General features: G+C 42.9%; 2 protein-coding genes across 2 annotated transcripts; both read left to right on the forward strand.

The window, feature by feature from the left end:
• The first annotated feature begins 515 nt into the window (after nucleotides 1-515).
• foxd5 (forkhead box D5) lies at nucleotides 516-1,721 on the forward strand. The gene has a single exon (XM_028990033.1). It carries the CDS (start codon nucleotides 633-635, stop codon nucleotides 1,650-1,652), a length of 1,020 nt encoding a protein of 339 aa, XP_028845866.1. The 5' UTR covers nucleotides 516-632; the 3' UTR covers nucleotides 1,653-1,721.
• Nucleotides 1,722-2,486: 765 nt separating this feature from the next.
• Nucleotides 2,487-14,475, forward strand: pgm5 (phosphoglucomutase 5). The gene is made up of 11 exons (XM_028978720.1): nucleotides 2,487-3,011; nucleotides 4,430-4,592; nucleotides 5,177-5,323; nucleotides 5,407-5,532; nucleotides 5,614-5,804; nucleotides 6,030-6,184; nucleotides 8,935-9,050; nucleotides 10,408-10,543; nucleotides 11,278-11,461; nucleotides 12,823-12,960; nucleotides 13,273-14,475. Exons 1-11 carry the CDS (start codon nucleotides 2,754-2,756, stop codon nucleotides 13,360-13,362), a joined length of 1,704 nt encoding a protein of 567 aa, XP_028834553.1. The 5' UTR covers nucleotides 2,487-2,753; the 3' UTR covers nucleotides 13,363-14,475.
• Nucleotides 14,476-17,793: the final 3,318 nt, after the last annotated feature.

A 17,793-nucleotide genomic window follows, 5' to 3' on the forward strand; every position in this document is an offset into this window, starting at 1 on the left:
TTTCCTACTCGATTCTGATGCTTATGTCCCCGTTTACGGGCCTCTAAAGCCCCCTTTCTCGGCGCGTAGCGGGGAAGCCAACCACGGCCATTTTCATGGTCACACCACCCGTGGGCGTCCTGGAGTGGAAAAACAGAACGAAACCCCGGGGCGACCCGCGAAAGCGACCAGGTGTGGCGTTGAAAGGGCCGGGTTTTAAATCCGAGGTTAGGTGTGGTGTTGGAAACGCTTCCCACGTCCAGCTGTGCTACTGTGCGGACGAATCTCGCCCCACAGGCCTAATGACGCCATTAGCATTTTTCCGCGGCACACACACACTAATAAACTAGGTAGCGTAGCTTTTTTTTGCCGTCAAATATGTCGTGTTGTAAACTAAATACGGTTAACACGCGATTCGGTGAAGGGCACTGTATTTTCTCGCGGATAAACCCGCCGTTCCTATATCGTGTCGTCTGTGACACGTGGAATAAGTCCCGGCGTGAAATTTTATATTAATCCACCAGGCGGGAGTTTAGTAGAAATGTGCGATTAAAAGTTCTACACTTTTATTAAGTCGTGGGCTCAAAGCATGGCGAAAGACAACCTAAACGTGATCCTCGTCTCGAGAATGGTGAAACGATTGCAGGTCGCGCATGTACGTCTGTAATTCATGCACAACAACAATGCACGGTTTAAAGTTTGCACCCAGCCCCCCTCGGCACTGCCGCTGTCCGTGCTGGTGTCCCGCGGTGACAGGTCTGCCCATCAATGCGACCACCCCTCATAAAAGCCAGAGGTTCCCCCCACGCCTCGGCCAGTGCGTCTTTCAGGGAGCGCCACAGACCTCTCCAGAAACCGCTCCGGGGTCCGGAACCATGACCCTCTCCAAGGACTACGCCCCAGCCCACGGTGCAGCCGAGTCCCCCGGGGCCGTGGGGCGAGAGGACCTCAACGCGTCCGGAGAATCGGAGCCGGACTGTCCCGAAACGGAGCTGCCCGCGGGGGCGCCCTCTGGCGACCGGGCCCGGAAAGGCAGCGTGAAGCCCCCGTACTCCTACATCGCCCTCATCACCATGGCCATCCTGCAGAGCCCCACCAAGAAGCTCACCCTGGGCGCCATCTGCGACTTCATCAGCGCCAGGTTCCCCTACTACCGAGAGAAGTTCCCGGCGTGGCAGAACTCGATCCGGCACAACCTGTCCCTCAACGACTGCTTCGTCAAAATCCCCAGGGAGCCCGGGCACCCGGGAAAGGGGAACTACTGGTCCCTGGACCCGGCGTCGGAGGACATGTTCGACAACGGCAGCTTTCTGCGCCGACGGAAGCGGTTTAAGAGGAGCCCGCCGCAGTTCTGCAGGGAAGGCCGCCCGCTGTACCCGGACTTCCGGGTACACTTCCGGACCCTGCCGGGACCTTGCTGCGCGCCGAGCCGGGCTCCGGCCCCCCCGTTCGTCCATTACCACCCCGGCTCGGCCCCGGCGGCGGGAGCGAGGCCCGAGTACGAGAAACGAAAGTGTTCGTTCACCATAGACAGCATCATGGCGGAGACGAGCACGCCGCTCCTGCGCCTTCATCACGCGAGGGGCGCGGCGGGGTCTTCCTCACTCGCGCCGCTTCCCGCTTCCTTTTATCCCGGGGCGCCGTCGCGGAACTTTTTCTTTTTGACGCAGTGATGTGGTTTCTGAGCTGTCGAACGGACTATGATCATCATGTTAAAAGTAGTATCTATTAATATATTTGTTGAGCACCAAAGTTTTTTTTTTTTTTTTTTCAAATAAAGTGTTTTTTCTTAAAGATGCCGTGATTTGTTTGCTTAGTTGCTGCTATACTTAATAATAATAATAATAATAATCGAATGCCTTTTTTAGGATCCTTAATTATGTGAGGACTATTAGTGCCCTTTTATTTGGGCTTTCTTATACTCTGGTCTATTTTCAGTCGTGATCTGGACCAGGCTCCACTGAGATCGCAGCCAAGGGTCCCGTCAGATTTTTTAACCATCTTTACATGCGGAGGGGAACTTTATCAGCAACAGTTATTCTTGAGTTCCAGTGGAATGCTGCGTGTCTCGCTTCAAAAGCGTCACAGATTGTTAGAAAACAATTTTCAAAGATCTAAGTTCAGATGAACACAGTAAATGAAGCAACAAAAAAAAAAACGTTGTTATTTCTTCATCAATTACTTTTTTTTTTAAATTGTTTTTATTAATTTCGTGAAAAAAAAATACCGCACACGTAACGTTATTACATAGAATAATTGATGTAATTAGCCATTAAATTAAGGCTGCTTTCTTTATATGAAGTATGATTGCTACACGTATAATAATCCATTAAAAAAAAAAAAAAAACGACCATTATGGTGCTAATAATAAGGCGCTTTTAATTAAACGTGATCTCACTGTCCCCGCCGCTCGGGGCGGCGTCCGGTTACAGCGCCGCTCCGACTCCGTTCTCTCCACGCATCACGGGCTATTTTGGGGGAGTTTTTCTGGCACGCAGCTGTCCTTGTAAAGGCCGCCCGGGGAGGAGAAGGGGACTCAGTCGAGGGGAGGACGTTCTGCGCGACTTTTTCCCCCGTTTCGCTGCGGACCCCAGGACCCGTCCGATGAGCGCGGCTCTTTGAAGGGGGAAGGTCGGGGCAGCAGTGTGCGCTGCCGCTGTCATCCGGGACACGCCCACCTTCTCGGAGAGAACTTTATTCCGATGTCCTTTGTTCTCCCGAACCCCCCGAGAAAACGCTGACATTCGCGACGGGTTCTCTTTCCGAAGGCGCAAATGGAGACCAACCCGATCCCCGTCCTCACCGTCCAGACCAGCCCCTTCGACGACCAGAGGCCGGGCACCAACGGCCTGCGCAAGAAAACCGCGGTGTTCGAGGGCAAGAAGAACTACCTGCAGAACTACGTCCAGAGCGTCCTGTCCTCCATCGACCTGCGGGACCGCCAGGGATGCACGATGGTGGTGGGGGGCGACGGGAGGTACTTCACCCGCACGGCCACCGAGGTCATCGTTCAGATGGCCGCAGCCAATGGGGTAAGAACTCAGCATCTGCATCTCCCTTGTCTTGAAGTTGTCTTATGTTCCTGATGTCTAGAGGGCCTAAATGAAGGATGGAACAGTGACCTCCAGGCATCTACACCACCCCACCTCCAAGTGAACTGCAAATCATAAAACATTACCACGTCCATACAGGTTTTTGATAGGAAACAGAAGAGTGGGGGGGAAAAACCTGGTCCCTCTTCCCCTGCCCTATCTATCTGTTATGCCATCCCTCACTCCACCCGCCGATTCCTGCCTGCTCTGGACTTTCCTCTCATTAACCTTGTGCAGTCAGGATGTGGGGCCAAAAAACAGGGAACTCAATAGCTTTTTACAATAGCTGTTACATTTTACGGCAAAAGCTATTTTATTTACACGCATTTATCAGACGCCAGAGCGACTTACAAGCAACGGTTTCAGGGACAGGCCCCCCTGGAGACACTCAGAGTTAAATGTCTTGCTCAGGGACACAATGGTAGTAGGTGACTTCTGGTCTTCTGGTTCATAGTCTCATCCACTAGGCTACTGCCACCCTCATTAGCCACTGGGAATCAGTTTCATGTGATTCCTGGGGTTTGTTTTTGAACGAGTGCAGAAAAAGAAAAGCAGAGCCCCAGTGCACCGACTCCCCCACGCAGAGTGCATCTCAGAGAGCACCTTATATGGCTGACCCCTTCAAAGCTTTGATGGAATACACTCGTACTGAACAACAGACATTTGGCAGTGGGACGGGGACTACCCCGCTCCTCGGCGCTGGAGGAGAAGAACAAAAGGGCAACAGCTGCTTAGCCCAAAACAGGGAATGGTGCATTTGATGTAACGAAGGAAGAGCCAAACCTATTTAGCACATGACTCACGACCGAACTGAGCTGTTACTCGCATTCAGGGCAACTAAAGTCCACCTCTGATCCTCGGAGATTTCACTGCCTTCAAAAAGCCAGCTAGTGCAACCCGTGTCTGGCAGGGCCACGCACCCCGTGTTTGCCGTTCAAAAAAACAACATGACACCCTAATGTGAGAATATTTATTCCCGCTCCCATTCCAAAGGCGGCTACCCTTCCCATCTGCGCATAGCATGTAGTCGCAGGCGCCTGCAAAGGTCAGAGGTTATGTAGACTGCAGCGTGTCTAAATAGCATTTATTATGATGACCTCTGCATGCCACGGCAACAGGCCTCGGTTGTTCAGGGCTTCCTGGGTCCTTTATAATGTGAGGAAGGTGGGCTAAAATAGCTATGCTAACACAGCTATGCTGTAAATAGTTTGGATTGGGAGAACCAGTGTTTGTAATTGTTATTGTGGGAGGTTTATTGTTATTATCTGTTATTTTGGTCTGTTTTTAATGTTAAGTGTAAAACTGCATCATAGCTGCCTAAGAACCAGTGACTTCCACTGTCATGATGTTTCTTTCAGATTGGAAGGTTGGTGATCGGGCACAATGGACTCCTTTCCACTCCTGCGGTGTCCTGCATCATCAGGAAGATCAAAGCCATCGGAGGGCTCATACTCACTGCCAGCCACTGCCCTGGCGGCCCCACAGGAGACTTCGGGATCAAGTTCAACATTGCTAATGGAGGTTAGAACCTGTGACACGCTGGGCATTTTTCTGCTCCCTGTCCAACCTTGAATGGACTGAACTCACACTGTGGGGAAAGACGACATGAAGAGAGAATAAAGAGGAAACACCTGCAATCATACACTACATCCTGTTTAACAGGACTTTACACAGTGTTTTCCCAAATGCCCATTGTCAAATCCGAGATTTTTTTCGTGATATACTACAGCTGTACTGTCAATTATGTGTATATCTATTACTGATTAAACAGTAATACTTGTACATATGTGTATAATATTATAGGGGAAATGTTAATCATTTTTAGGCCAAGATTTGTTGTTAAAGGAGGCATTTGTATGTACTTTAATTACCCATGTTCTTTAATTGTTTTACTTACAAAAATTGTGGGTTGGCTAATAAAAAGAATTGTCTGGAAGGAAGTTTAGCATGATATTGTCTTCACAAAACCCACATTGCATGAAGTGTGAGATAAAAAAATGATCCCAATGTTAATAATAAGTCAGCCATTAATGTAGATGCTATATGTCCGTGTGGAAAATCGTGCCAAAATATGGGAAACAATGTTAATAGTTGTACTTCCCCAGGCCCCTGTCCAGACACCGTCATGGACAAAATCTACCAGGTCAGTCGCACTCTGGAGGAGTTCACTATTTGCCCTGATCTGCGCATTGACTTGTCCAGGGTGGGTCGGCAGGACTTTGATCTGGAGAATAAATTTAAGCCATTCAGAGGTATGAAAATGACTTCCTCTCATAAAAAAAGATTTTCATTATACATGTTAATTATATTAATTCTCTTGTTTGTTTTCCTTAAGTTGAAATTGTCGACTCGGTCGACGTCTACCTTAATTTGCTAAGAGGAATTTTTGACTTCAACGCTATCAAAGGACTTCTAACTGGCCCAGAGCAGCTGAAGATCAGAATCGATGCCATGAATGGAGGTGTGAAGACTTCTGTCTGTAAACCGACAGAAAAACTGTTTACATGAATCCATGATGAATAAACAATGATGTGCTTTTCAGTGATGGGACCCTATGTCAGGAGGATTCTGTGTGATGAGCTTGGTGCACCAGCAAACTCTGCAGTCAACTGTGTCCCTTTGGAGGATTTTGGGGGCCAACACCCCAACCCTAACCCAAGCTACGCTGTCTCCCTTGTTGAGTCTCTGAAAGGTGGCGAGTTTGGCTTTGGAGCTGCCTTTGATTCAGATGGGGTAAATTTTATTTGAATATATTTGCATTTTATTAACAAAATATTTTTTTTCAATAAATTTTAGAGTTTTAGGATTTTACATTTGCCTGGTGATTTTACATTTGCCTTTGTGACTTTAACTACATATTTTACAGTATGCATACAATATTTTGTTATGAAGAAGAACATTTCTAGGGACCTTTTGAGTAGCTTCTCATCATCTCATATGATCGCTGTCTGTTGGCAGGATCGCTACATGATCCTGGGTCAGAATGGGTTCTTTGTGAGTCCATCAGACTCATTGGCAGTGATGTCTGCCAACCTTTCCTGCATTCCCTACTTCAGACAGACAGGAGTCCGCGGCTTCGCCCGCAGCATGCCCACCAGCACAGCCATCGACAGGTCAGACAATCCACCGTGGAATTATAGTATTTTCCATCCATCCATGTAATGACACTGCTAATGTTCTGATTCATTCATTAAATTATGGCATGGATGTACTGAATCGTCTCAAAAAATGTATTCAAAAGTCACCATAGTGTAGAAGCACATCATACTTACTAAAGTTTACTCTAAACCAAGTGAACGGCTCAATATGTTTCCACTTCAACCTGATATAACTTTGATCACAGTAGTACAACAGAAATAGGCTGGCAAATAGTGAACAATTATGAAGCAACTGGCAGCATGATTAGAGATATGATAATGAACTTAATAGGATTTAAAGGTCAGTATGACCAGCAGGACACCCCTTAATGACAGGGAGGGCGGAATAATTGATGCAATGACAGATTTAAAAACTTTCCATATGAGACATGCTCTTCAAACCAGTGGAGCAATGTGTTCACCAGATAATTTACCACTGTCAGGAACATGGCATGGAAGAATGGACACAAATGTGTAGATTCACAAACAGGGGAATCACACCATCACAATACATGAACACACAGAATATGGATAAAATACTAGTGGACAAACAAGAAGGACGCATTTATACCAATGATCACAGATACACACAATCAGATAATCAGGAACACAAGACAGAGAAAATTGAACTGATGACCCTGGAAATGTCAACCACAATACCTTTAACCAGTTCACCAAACATCACCAAAAACTCCACTGGAGTTTTGCAAGACAAAACGCAAATGGCTAAAAACCACACCCCTGCTGCAATATTACCGTAATACAGCCATTATGTGTGCATACACGGTGTGTCCTGCATTGCGGCTGGTGAATAGTGTTATTTCAACAAATTCTCTCTCAATTTTATAGGCTCAGACAATTCTAACGAGCCGTGAACAATTTTACAGACAAAATGCATAAGAACATGTGGCAGATGTTGCTGTTTCTATAGATTCTGAAAGAAAACTGAACTATGATGGGGCGGCAAAAAACGACTGAGGAGGTGCAGGATATTCTGGTGTAAGACAGCAGTTTGTCCTGTTGAATCTTCATTTGATAGAGAGCATCTCCTGTGCGCAGAAGACGTTGAGGCAGACAATAGTGTTGCCATCCATACACTGCAGAAAGTACCAGGTGCCACAGTTCCTCACTTCTAAAAAAAGAGCTGATTCAAGCAATGGCATGATTCACAATAATCTAGATGTAGTTCATTTTGACTGTTGACTGTTGGAATTGTTATACAACAGTTATATTTTTCATTTTTCAAATCTTTTTGTTGTTTTTCTTTTAAATGTAAAACATATATACATATATATGGGGAATATACATATGATGTGATATCTTCAAAACTGTCCCAAAACAGCTGTAATTATTAGGAATGAATTATGATAGGCCAAAGTAAGTAAGTAGTAAGTAGTTTTATAGTTTGGCTCCCGAGAAATATGAAATGGCACATATGGTGTCCAAAATAGATCATTTGGAAATGTCTCTACTAATGCTCACTGTTCTCTTTTATAGCAGTATGTTTGATGCAGGTTTAATATTATCATTTATTACTATGAGTTACTTGAGGAGTATAGCTTCTACAGCCTCTCTCAGGTGGCCAAATGATACTAATTATACTAATACACCATACCATACTATATACCGTACATTTTTATGCAGTTGTAGAGATATTCTCTGTTTAATTTTGGGTATGTCCAAAAAAAGACCCAGGGCTGAACAGGTTAAACAGGCAAATTATGATTTTTTGCAATTAGAGAATTACAGAATCAGATAAGTTTGAAAAGCCTTTATTCTAATATTTTAGTTTAACATAACGAATGTATGGTTAAGATTAATCATTTACACATTATACATTGGTTGTTTCTTTAGATGAGAAGTACTGCTCATGTTCTTTGTACCAGAGAAAGCTTTTGCAATTTGGTACTCACACTGTTGCTGTGAATTTTTAATAACATATCAGTGTTTTTCTTTTAATGTGTGTTAAAGTTAGCATTGGGGATATCTTGATTGATCACGTCTGTGCCCCCATCTACTGTATCATCCCACAGGCAGCACATGTTTCACTGCTATCAAGATATTTGTGGGCAGTTTCCTGAAACTGTGTACTGAGACCTCTTCTTAACTTTTCAAAAGAATAAAACTTCTTATATGCAAATGAATGTTAGGGCTTTTCTTAATGAAGAGGTGTCTGAGATGGATTATGGTGAATGCATTTAAGCATTATGTGTGTGTTGGTTTCAAACAAGTTCCCTGCACATGTCCTGTGTGGCTCTTTGTAGAGCATGGCCTTGTCCCAGGACTCTGCCTTTTTAGGAGCTCGAGCAGCTCTCCACCGTGGCGAGTGTTTACACTTAGGGCCACTTTGTACTAAATGTTTATGGCGTGTCGGAGGGCTGAGGGATACATCTGATAAGTCGGAGTATGAGAGGACTGAGCACCGATGCAGCACCTCGCAGTGCCTGAAGATGCTTTTTGAGGGTCTCACACACTTAGATCTTCTGACCAGAAACCAGCTGTCTGTCTGTCTGTCTGTACATCCATCTAATTATTTATCTATTTATCTGTCCTGGAACATTTTATAGTAATGCACCAGCCCTGTGACCCAACCCACAGTGTACCCCAAAATAAAAATGAAATAACTTGTCTTTCAAACACACAGCATGTGCAACCATTTACATGCTCAATGCTCAGTAAGTGCTCTTCTGTCCATCATCAGTTGACATTTATACTGACATTTGCAGGGTTGCTAAGGCCATGAAGGTGGCGCTGTATGAGACTCCTACCGGCTGGAGATTTTTTGGGAATCTCATGGATTCTGGGCGGTGTTCCTTCTGTGGAGAGGAGAGCTTTGGGACAGGTGAGATATTGCACATACAGCCAATTCAGTCATTCATTTGTTTCTCTTGGATTACTACACGTGTTTCATTCCTCCCAAAAAAACTATTTTAGGTTTAAGTTCATGGTTTTGAGGAACACTGTAGGCTCATAATGAACTTTTTAAAGAACCTTTTGTAAAGATTATGATTACACAGTACCATACTTTCCCTGAATTCCTTTTATCCCATTAGATTTAATTCACTCTGTAAATAATCGCCATTCTTCAGCTATAAAAGGAAGACAACCTTGTGAAACACCAGAGAGCTCACCTGGCAGCCGTCCCAAGCACAACAAAATCTGTCTGCTTATGAATCAGAGAAAATGTGGTGGAGAGAAGGGAGGGGAATATGAAAAGGCAGAATGAAAATGGCATAGGTGTTCCTGACCAGATATCTGTGGATTTTGTCCATTTATGGGAAAAAAATTAAGCTGAGTTCATATTAGTGGAATGATAGACATCAGTTACCTAACTATAAAGTGAAAAATGCCTGAGTCATTAATTAGATGGCAAATATAGAAGGATGGTTTTTATAAAACATAAATATTGCACTTTATGCCTTTTAAGACAACTAGACTTAACTTAAATGGAGTCATTAATTACTAACGTTATTATTTTATTGGACAGAAAGTAATAAAAATGTTTATAGGGTGTATGTGTTTGTCCATTAACAAACCTGCTTTCCAAACCAAGTTTCAATATCAGTAGTTTCAGTGCATATTCACAGAATATCTGAATGTCTCATTATGATCCCACATACAACATCGGTTTTACCATAATTAAACTATGAAGAATTAAGAGGTGTTAAACTACAGGCCTTTTTCATAAATACTAGTTTGACAATAAAATAACCATAAAATGAATTCTCATAAAAATGAATTCTCATTCAATGTGTTTTCTTTATTTTCATGACCATTTACATTGGTAGATTCTCACTGAAGGCAACAAAACTATGAATGAACACATGTGGAGTTTTGTACTGGTCACATTTGAATGAGAAGGTGTGTCCAAACTTTTGGCCTGTACTGTAGTATTAGGTGACCACTAAGACATGTAGGGGACCTTTATTATAAAGTGTAATTGTACTTGGAGCATTATTTAAATACTCTACTCCTAGTTTTCAATGTATGTGACATATTATTTTCAATGTATGTGACATGTTATGGTATCAAAATATGTTCTCCAGATTGAAAGTGCACACTTGCACATAAATAGAAATAACTGAAAAAATATGACTGGTGTCCCTTTTTTAAATAAACATTGAGCATTTAATTACACCTCCCAGGCTTTGTGCCTTCAGATTGCAACATTATTAATTATGCATATAAATCATATGCAGGTTCTGATCACATCAGAGAGAAGGATGGCCTGTGGTCCGTCCTGGTGTGGCTGTCCATCATGGCATCCCGCAAACAATCAGTAGAAGAAATTGTGAGGGACCACTGGGCCAAGCTGGGTCGTAACTTCTTCTGTCGGCAAGTACTCACGTTGTTGCATTTAATCAGCAACATAGAGATGTGCCTTGCATTTACATTCTTTGGTCACTTAAGTGGGTACATCTCACCACACCCATTTCCTCGACTTTATGTGTAAAGTTGCAGTCTGTATCCCAGCTGCTGCTCTGCAGAGCTTATCAGACCCCATTCATCCACAGCAGAAACAATGAGTTGGTGTCAGAAGTCTGTGCCAATGCAGATTTGACAAATTATTTAACCACTCAGGTTTCTCTTGTGGGACTTGGATCCCTTTTTGCTCCTCAATTCCCCTTGTTGGCTGATGTGGACAAAAATCCTGATAGCTCCCCTAGGACAGCCACACTCTGCATTGTGCTCCATTCCCACAGAAATTTCCCACAGTTTTCAGAAAGACTCACTTATGAGAAAGCTGCACAGTTGTGAACAAAATCTTCCAACTGCTTCCCTTTATCATAAAGTATTATTAATAAATTCCCCCAAACTTACACCCTTTCCACTTGGGGGTAAGACAACACTAAATTGCAGAGAAGTGAAGAAATTCTCCAATCAACCAAAACCGATTCCCAGAAAACCCCAAAATGACATGTGACACTGACAATTATATACTTGAATTTTTTCATAATCAATTACATACAATATATACATATATAAGTATATATATATATATGTGTGTGTGTGTGTGTGTGTGTGTATATATATATGTTGTTTTTCTTTGTTTTTGTTTTCTTCCAAAGGTTTGATTATGATGCCCTTGACCCCAGAGCAGCATTTTACCTCATGAAAGACCTGGAGGCAGTAATCACAGAAAAAGCTTTCCCTAGCCAGAAGTTTGCTGTTGGTAACAATGTCTACAGTGTTGAGAAGGCGGACAACTTTGAGTACATCGACCCAGTAGATGGGACTGTGGCGCGGAACCAGGTCTGAATAAATTTACACGTCATACGTCATATATAATACATGATGTACACCACCATCTCATACAGTTAGAAGCCAATAGTTTATTACCTTTCTATATGCACATAGCTGAAACACTGATTTGCAATTGAAAGGATATTATGTCATATTAATTGCATTCATAATGTTATTTATCTATATGCATTGTTTGCATTAGGCTCTTGCAGTGTGTCACTTATTAAATATGTATAAATTTAATCTCAACATTAGTTTCAAAATACATAGCTATATAAGTAACTTGTTAAATATTAAGCCTATAAGAATGGACTCTTTTAAGTGTGATACAATATCAGTCACTTTTCCCCCATATAGACAGGGAATAGAGATGTCCCATGTGTCTTCACCCATAGGGACCAAAATATGTGTGCAGCCCCTTCTCTCATAGGACCTTCCATCCCTCTCACCATAAATTTCATCCTACTGCATCCTTTCCAACTGTGTCTTTGAAGTGTATCCAGATAAGCCGCTCTGTTCCATTCAGGAATGTCTTGCAAAGCTCTTTCCCTTGACACACACACACACACACACACACACACACACACACACACACACACAAACATTAAATACAAGAAGAAATAACCATTGCTGCATTGTGAGCTGGACTGTCAGAATCAGCTGTCCAGATCTGTCTATCTCTCTCTCTTTCTCTCTCTCTCTCTCTCTCTTTCCATTTCCCTCTCTTTATCAGGGTTTCTTCCTCCCCAACACCCCTTATCAGTAAATCCCATAAACGCACACGTTCACATGTACAGTCCGGCATGCACTCGTTGGCCAACCAATAGGTGATGAGGGTCTGGTGACAGCATGAAGCCAGGGGCTTTGCACAAGCATTCCACATATGCCAGTCATGGTGGCTACTGAATTCAACCCAGCACCGTCGCGTACACAGTTACACCAGCACATATTACAACAGTGACTTTAGTGTCACCCTGTGGACAGCATATGTGTTGAACCTGCTGAACTCATTGATTCTATGTACCCATGGCTGGTGGGCCATTATTATGAAAAACACACAATAAAGCAGGAAGCATTCAGTTTCCTTTATTCCATGCCCTGTAAAAAAAACAAATATGCATAGTCACAATTTAATAATCAAAGTTCAGTGTTTTGTGATGTATACACCATCAAGTACATAAATCTGGCATTTATGATGAAACAATGAGATCAGAACATATCCTTTTTAGCTGAACAAAACTAACCAATCCAATCCAAAGGATGATAGTAGCCTAGTGAACCAGAAGGCCACAAAGTCCCTGTACCATTGCATACGAGAATATATGACCATTCACTGAAATATTTATAATGTTCTATGATGTGTTACCCAGGGTCTTAGGATCATCTTCAGTGACTCATCCAGAATCATCTTCCGCCTCAGCGGGGCGGGGGGAGGCATGGGAGCCACCATACGCATTTACGCTGAGACCTTTGAAAGGGACCCTGAGAGGCACAACAGAGAGACTCAGGTAAAAGTTTACCCCACAGAACACACCCTATTCACCAATGCACAAATATGGCTATTATTTACACTTGATGAAGCTGGTCAGTGATGAGGATTCAGATTTCTGAGCTTGATTGAACTTCTCTTCTGATGCTTGTCTGTGTTAAAGAGAGAGCTTATGACAAAGTGACAAAATGGGTTCAAGAGGGGAATTATATATATTTGTAGAACTTATTTGTCAGGCTGAATATCTAGCATGGTCTTTCTCTCAAAGCCTGGTTCTGGACATCCATAGAGACTGTGGTTTTTGTGGTGACACTGTTTTGGGTGCTGGCAGGTGGTCCTTGGCCCCCTCATCGCCATCGCACTGAAGCTCTCCAACATCCATGACAGAACAGGACGCAGAGGTCCAACCGTTATCACCTGATCCCGCCCCAACACCTGAATCTCCTCGCCTGGGTCCAACCTCACCCATTTCCCTCTCCTGTCCATCAAAAAAACCTTGCACTCCATCATTCTGGTCATGTCCACTGTCTGGACACTGCTGATTGCTGATTACTCTGCTCTGTCTTCCCTTCTCTCCTTCTTTACATAAAAAATAAAGCCCAGTGCTTTATTGTGCCAGGCTGTAAATCTTACAGTGTCAGAAATGTCAGCAAAAAAAATTTGATGGTAAGTAAATCTCCTGCTGAATCTATTTGGAAAAGATTGTTTGTATATAAATTTGAATATGGCATGCTGTGTAAATGCTTTGAAGATCTACAATTATCAACTGTAATTGTGTGCTTATTCCCTATCACAACAGACCATGGTCTGCACAATTATTGCCACTGCTAGTACTAATAAAAAAAAAAAAAAAAAAAAACTCCTGTTTTTGAGCTTGGAGAATTCAGAGCATATTATTGAGGGTGTTGGGATCTCTTTTTTTGCAATCTCCTCTTTCGCTTGCCACTTTCGCTTGCCACTTTCATGGAGTCCAGGCCATGGGAGAAACTGTCAACACGTTTTATGACACATGTTCTGTTGGACAATTCAGCGACTACCCAGCTTCCTGGCAGTGGAAGCCAGATTTAAATATCCTGGGATTTAATGGAGCTCATTTATGGCACATGCTTTTACAAGGTCACTGGAGAAGAAATGGTCACAAAATCACCAAATTTCAATGTGGCATAGGGTTCCTTTATTATAGCCATCCTTGTTTTACACCAGATGAGTGTTTTACAAATTCCATGTACTTTTTATTTGTATTTTTCCCCCTTTTCTCCAGTGTGAGCTGATTTCCTTACCATAATAATTTCGCAGTACAATTGTGGTGTGCACTGTATGCTGCACTCCAAAGCCCAGATGAGTTTTAGTCTGCTGTGTGTTTGAATTGCGGGAGGTATTTTCTGCAGATATTTAAAATGGTAGAGTGTAAGCACAAAGAACCTGGGAAAGAATCTAATCAAAATGAATCAGCATCATTTGCATATTATTATTCCAATCATTATGAGATATTTGTACTAAATAAATGGATGAATAAAAATGTGTTTGTTAATTATCTCCTTTGTCTCTTATCACCATGGAGTTTTAGTGTAAAAATGACAATGAAAAAGGTTTAGATGTGCTTCTTACACCATCTTTCAACATAATGTGTCAGTTGTAACAAAAATATTATTTGTCACAATCTCTCCATGCATGTTTATGGGGAAAATACTTTTGCATTTCTTATTCAGTCACCTTATTTGCATGTGTAAATAACAACCTATATAATTTACTCACTAATATAAACGTAAATGGATAGAATGGATTAAACGAGGAACATTCACTGCAAACTGTTTTGTTTCACATAAAAACTAGAGATGCTTAAATACGAGCTGCAGACCAACCTGAATGTTCAGACATTAATATTATTATATAGCCAGGAAGCCCCGTAATACTAGAACTAGGTTCTGATTCCACTGGTCAGATTTGGACGCTTTGCTGTGTTGAGCCGCTGTGGCGACCCCTAACGGGAGCGTCAGGTAGTAAAGGAAGAAAAAACTGAAACTTGCGCAGCAACGCCACTAGATGGCGTCAGAATTGTATATATACAAATAAAAAAAACGTGCCCTATTGTTTTAACCCGTTCCTTCTTTCCGTTTATTTTCAGACGTCACTCTGGCACCCGCATAGAACAATTAATAGTATTAAATGTTATGTTAACGTAAGGTATGGCGTTTTCCTCGCAGTATACAGAAACAGAACCTTTCTAATTTAAATCTAAACATCAAACAATAACTTGAAGGATCATTAATAAATAGAAGGAAAATGTTTGTTCTTCAAAAAAAAAAAAGACTTCCTAGAAATTGTATGCAGTAGATTTGCATTAAATGTGAAAATTTACTTTAATATTTCATCAGGTTGTCAGGATACATGAACACATCATAAAAATATAACATCAAGAACAATAAGAATGTAAAACTACTGTCTCTAATCTTTAGCAATAAGCAATAATCTTTAGAGCAAATCATGCTCACCAAGGGCGGAGCTTAGTGCTGAACAATGAGGGTCAAGTTCTCTGTCTAAATAAATAAATAAATAAATAAAAAAACAACATTTGTTTTAACACCAGCATTTTTGCTTGTTGACTCTCTGTTGCCTCCTCCTTGAACCTTATCGTATGGGAGAAGTTTGAGATCCCTGATGATTTACATTTACAGTATTTATCAGATGCCCTTATACAGAGCAACTTACAATCAGTAGTTACAGGGACAGTCCCACTAGGCTACTACCAGTACTACCATGATCCTAGGAGCTATGTTGTCTGGGGCACTTGGTGCCCCTGGTAGGGTCTCCCATGACAAATTGGTCTTAGGTAAATGGTGAGACAAAGAACGGTTCAGAAGATCACCACCCGCAGGAGGAACATGAAGGGTCTGATGCAATGTGGATCGGGTGGCAGACCGAGGCGGGAGCTTAGGTGGGAGCTTAGGCGGTCCAATACCCAGACAAGGAAACTGGCTATTGGGACATGGAACGTCTCCTCTCTGGCGGATGAGGAGCTGGAGCTTGAGGAAGAGGTTTAGTGGTACCGGCTAGATATAGTCAGACTCACCTCGACACATAGTCAAGTGGAGGAGTTTAAGTATCTCGGGGTCTTGTTCACAAGTGAGGGAAGAAGGGAGCAGGGGATCGACAGGCAGATTGGGGCAGCGTCCCAAGTGATGCGGACGCTGAACCGATCTGTCATGGTGAAGAGGGAGCTGAGCCAGAAAGCAAGGCTCTCAGTTTACCGGCCAATCTACGTCCGAATCTTTACTATGGTCATGAGCTATTGGTAATGACCAAAAGAACAAGATTGCGGATACAAGCGGCCAAAATGAGTATCCTCCGTAGGGTTGCCGGGCGCGGTCTTAGAGATAGGGTGAGGAGCTCGGACATTCAGGAGGGACTCAGAGTACTGCTGCCAGTTGAGGAGCCAGTTGAGGTGGTTCAGGCATCTGATCAGGATGCCTCCTGGACACCTCCCTGGGGAGATGTTTTGGGCATGTCCTGACGCTGGAGGCCCCCCGGGTTGACCCAGGACATGCTGGAGAAATTATACCTCCAGTCTGGTCTGAGAACGCCTTGGGGTCCTGCCGGAGGAGCTGGTGGAGGTTGCTGGGGAAAGGGCTATCTGGGATCCCCTACTTGGGATGCTGCCCCCACGACCCGGACCCGGATAAGTGAAAGAAGACAGAGGCTATCTGCTGCTGTTTGCTCCAGATAGCAAAAATACCACATGGTAAACTCTGCTCATTTATACTTAACATACAGTATATACATATACATAACATTCCTCCATTCCATCAACCAAAGTGCTTGTTTGCCCTGCTTTCCTCTCCCCACACATAAAGTGGGTACGGAAAGTATTCGGACCCCCTTAAATTGTTCACTCTTTGTTATATTGCAGCCATTTGCTAAAATCATTTAAGTACAATTTTTCCCTAATTATTGTGCACACGGCACCCCATATTGACAGAAAAAGACAGAATTGTTGACATTTTTGCAGATTTATTAACAACGAAAAACTGAAATATCACATGGTCCTAAGTATTCAGACCCTTTGCTGTGACACTCATATATTTTACTCAGGTGGCGTCCATTTCTTCTGATCATCCTTGAGATGGTTCTACACCTTCATTTGCTTTGTTTGATTATACCTTACAGCTCACAATGCATGTCAGAATCAAGAATTCTGTGCCAGGCACAGATCTGGACATGGTTGCAAAAAGATTTCTGCTGCACTTAAGGTTCTTAAGAGCACAGTGGCCTCTATAATTCTTAAATGGTAGATGTTTGGGATGACTTCCTAGAGCCTGTTGTCTGGCCAAACTCAGTGATTGGGGAGAAGAGCCTTGGTGATCGAGGTAAAGAAGAACTCAAAGATCACTGTGGATGAGCTCCAGAGATGCAGTCGGGGCTTTATGGCCCGACAGAAGCCTCTCCTCAGTGCAAGACACATGACAGCTTGCATTGAGTTTGCAAACTCAATGCAAGAAAGGTAACTTACTGAAAATATGTAGGTGCTTAAAATAAAAAAATAAAAAATTAAATAAAAAGAAAAGTTAAAAGGGCAAGGGGACACTGGGCCAGTACATTTATCGCTGCATGTGAAGTGTTTCATACATACACTGTGCTTTTTCTGTGTTTAGCGTGTACACTTTGTATAAACGAAGCATGTTGGTATCCGGGCTTTTAAAAAGCTGTTACCTGTCGTGCTCGGGTCAGTACAGGAGAATCTGGACCACAGCCAATCAGAGGCGGGCCCCGCCCTCCGCGGTCTCTGATTGGTTTAGGTTTGGTTTACCTCTGATCGTTTTTTTCAGTCACATCATTTAGAAATTAGGCGGCATGT

Source organism: Denticeps clupeoides, chromosome 1, assembly GCF_900700375.1.
Source record: "Denticeps clupeoides chromosome 1, fDenClu1.1, whole genome shotgun sequence".
Classification (NCBI taxonomy): domain Eukaryota; kingdom Metazoa; phylum Chordata; class Actinopteri; order Clupeiformes; family Denticipitidae; genus Denticeps; species Denticeps clupeoides.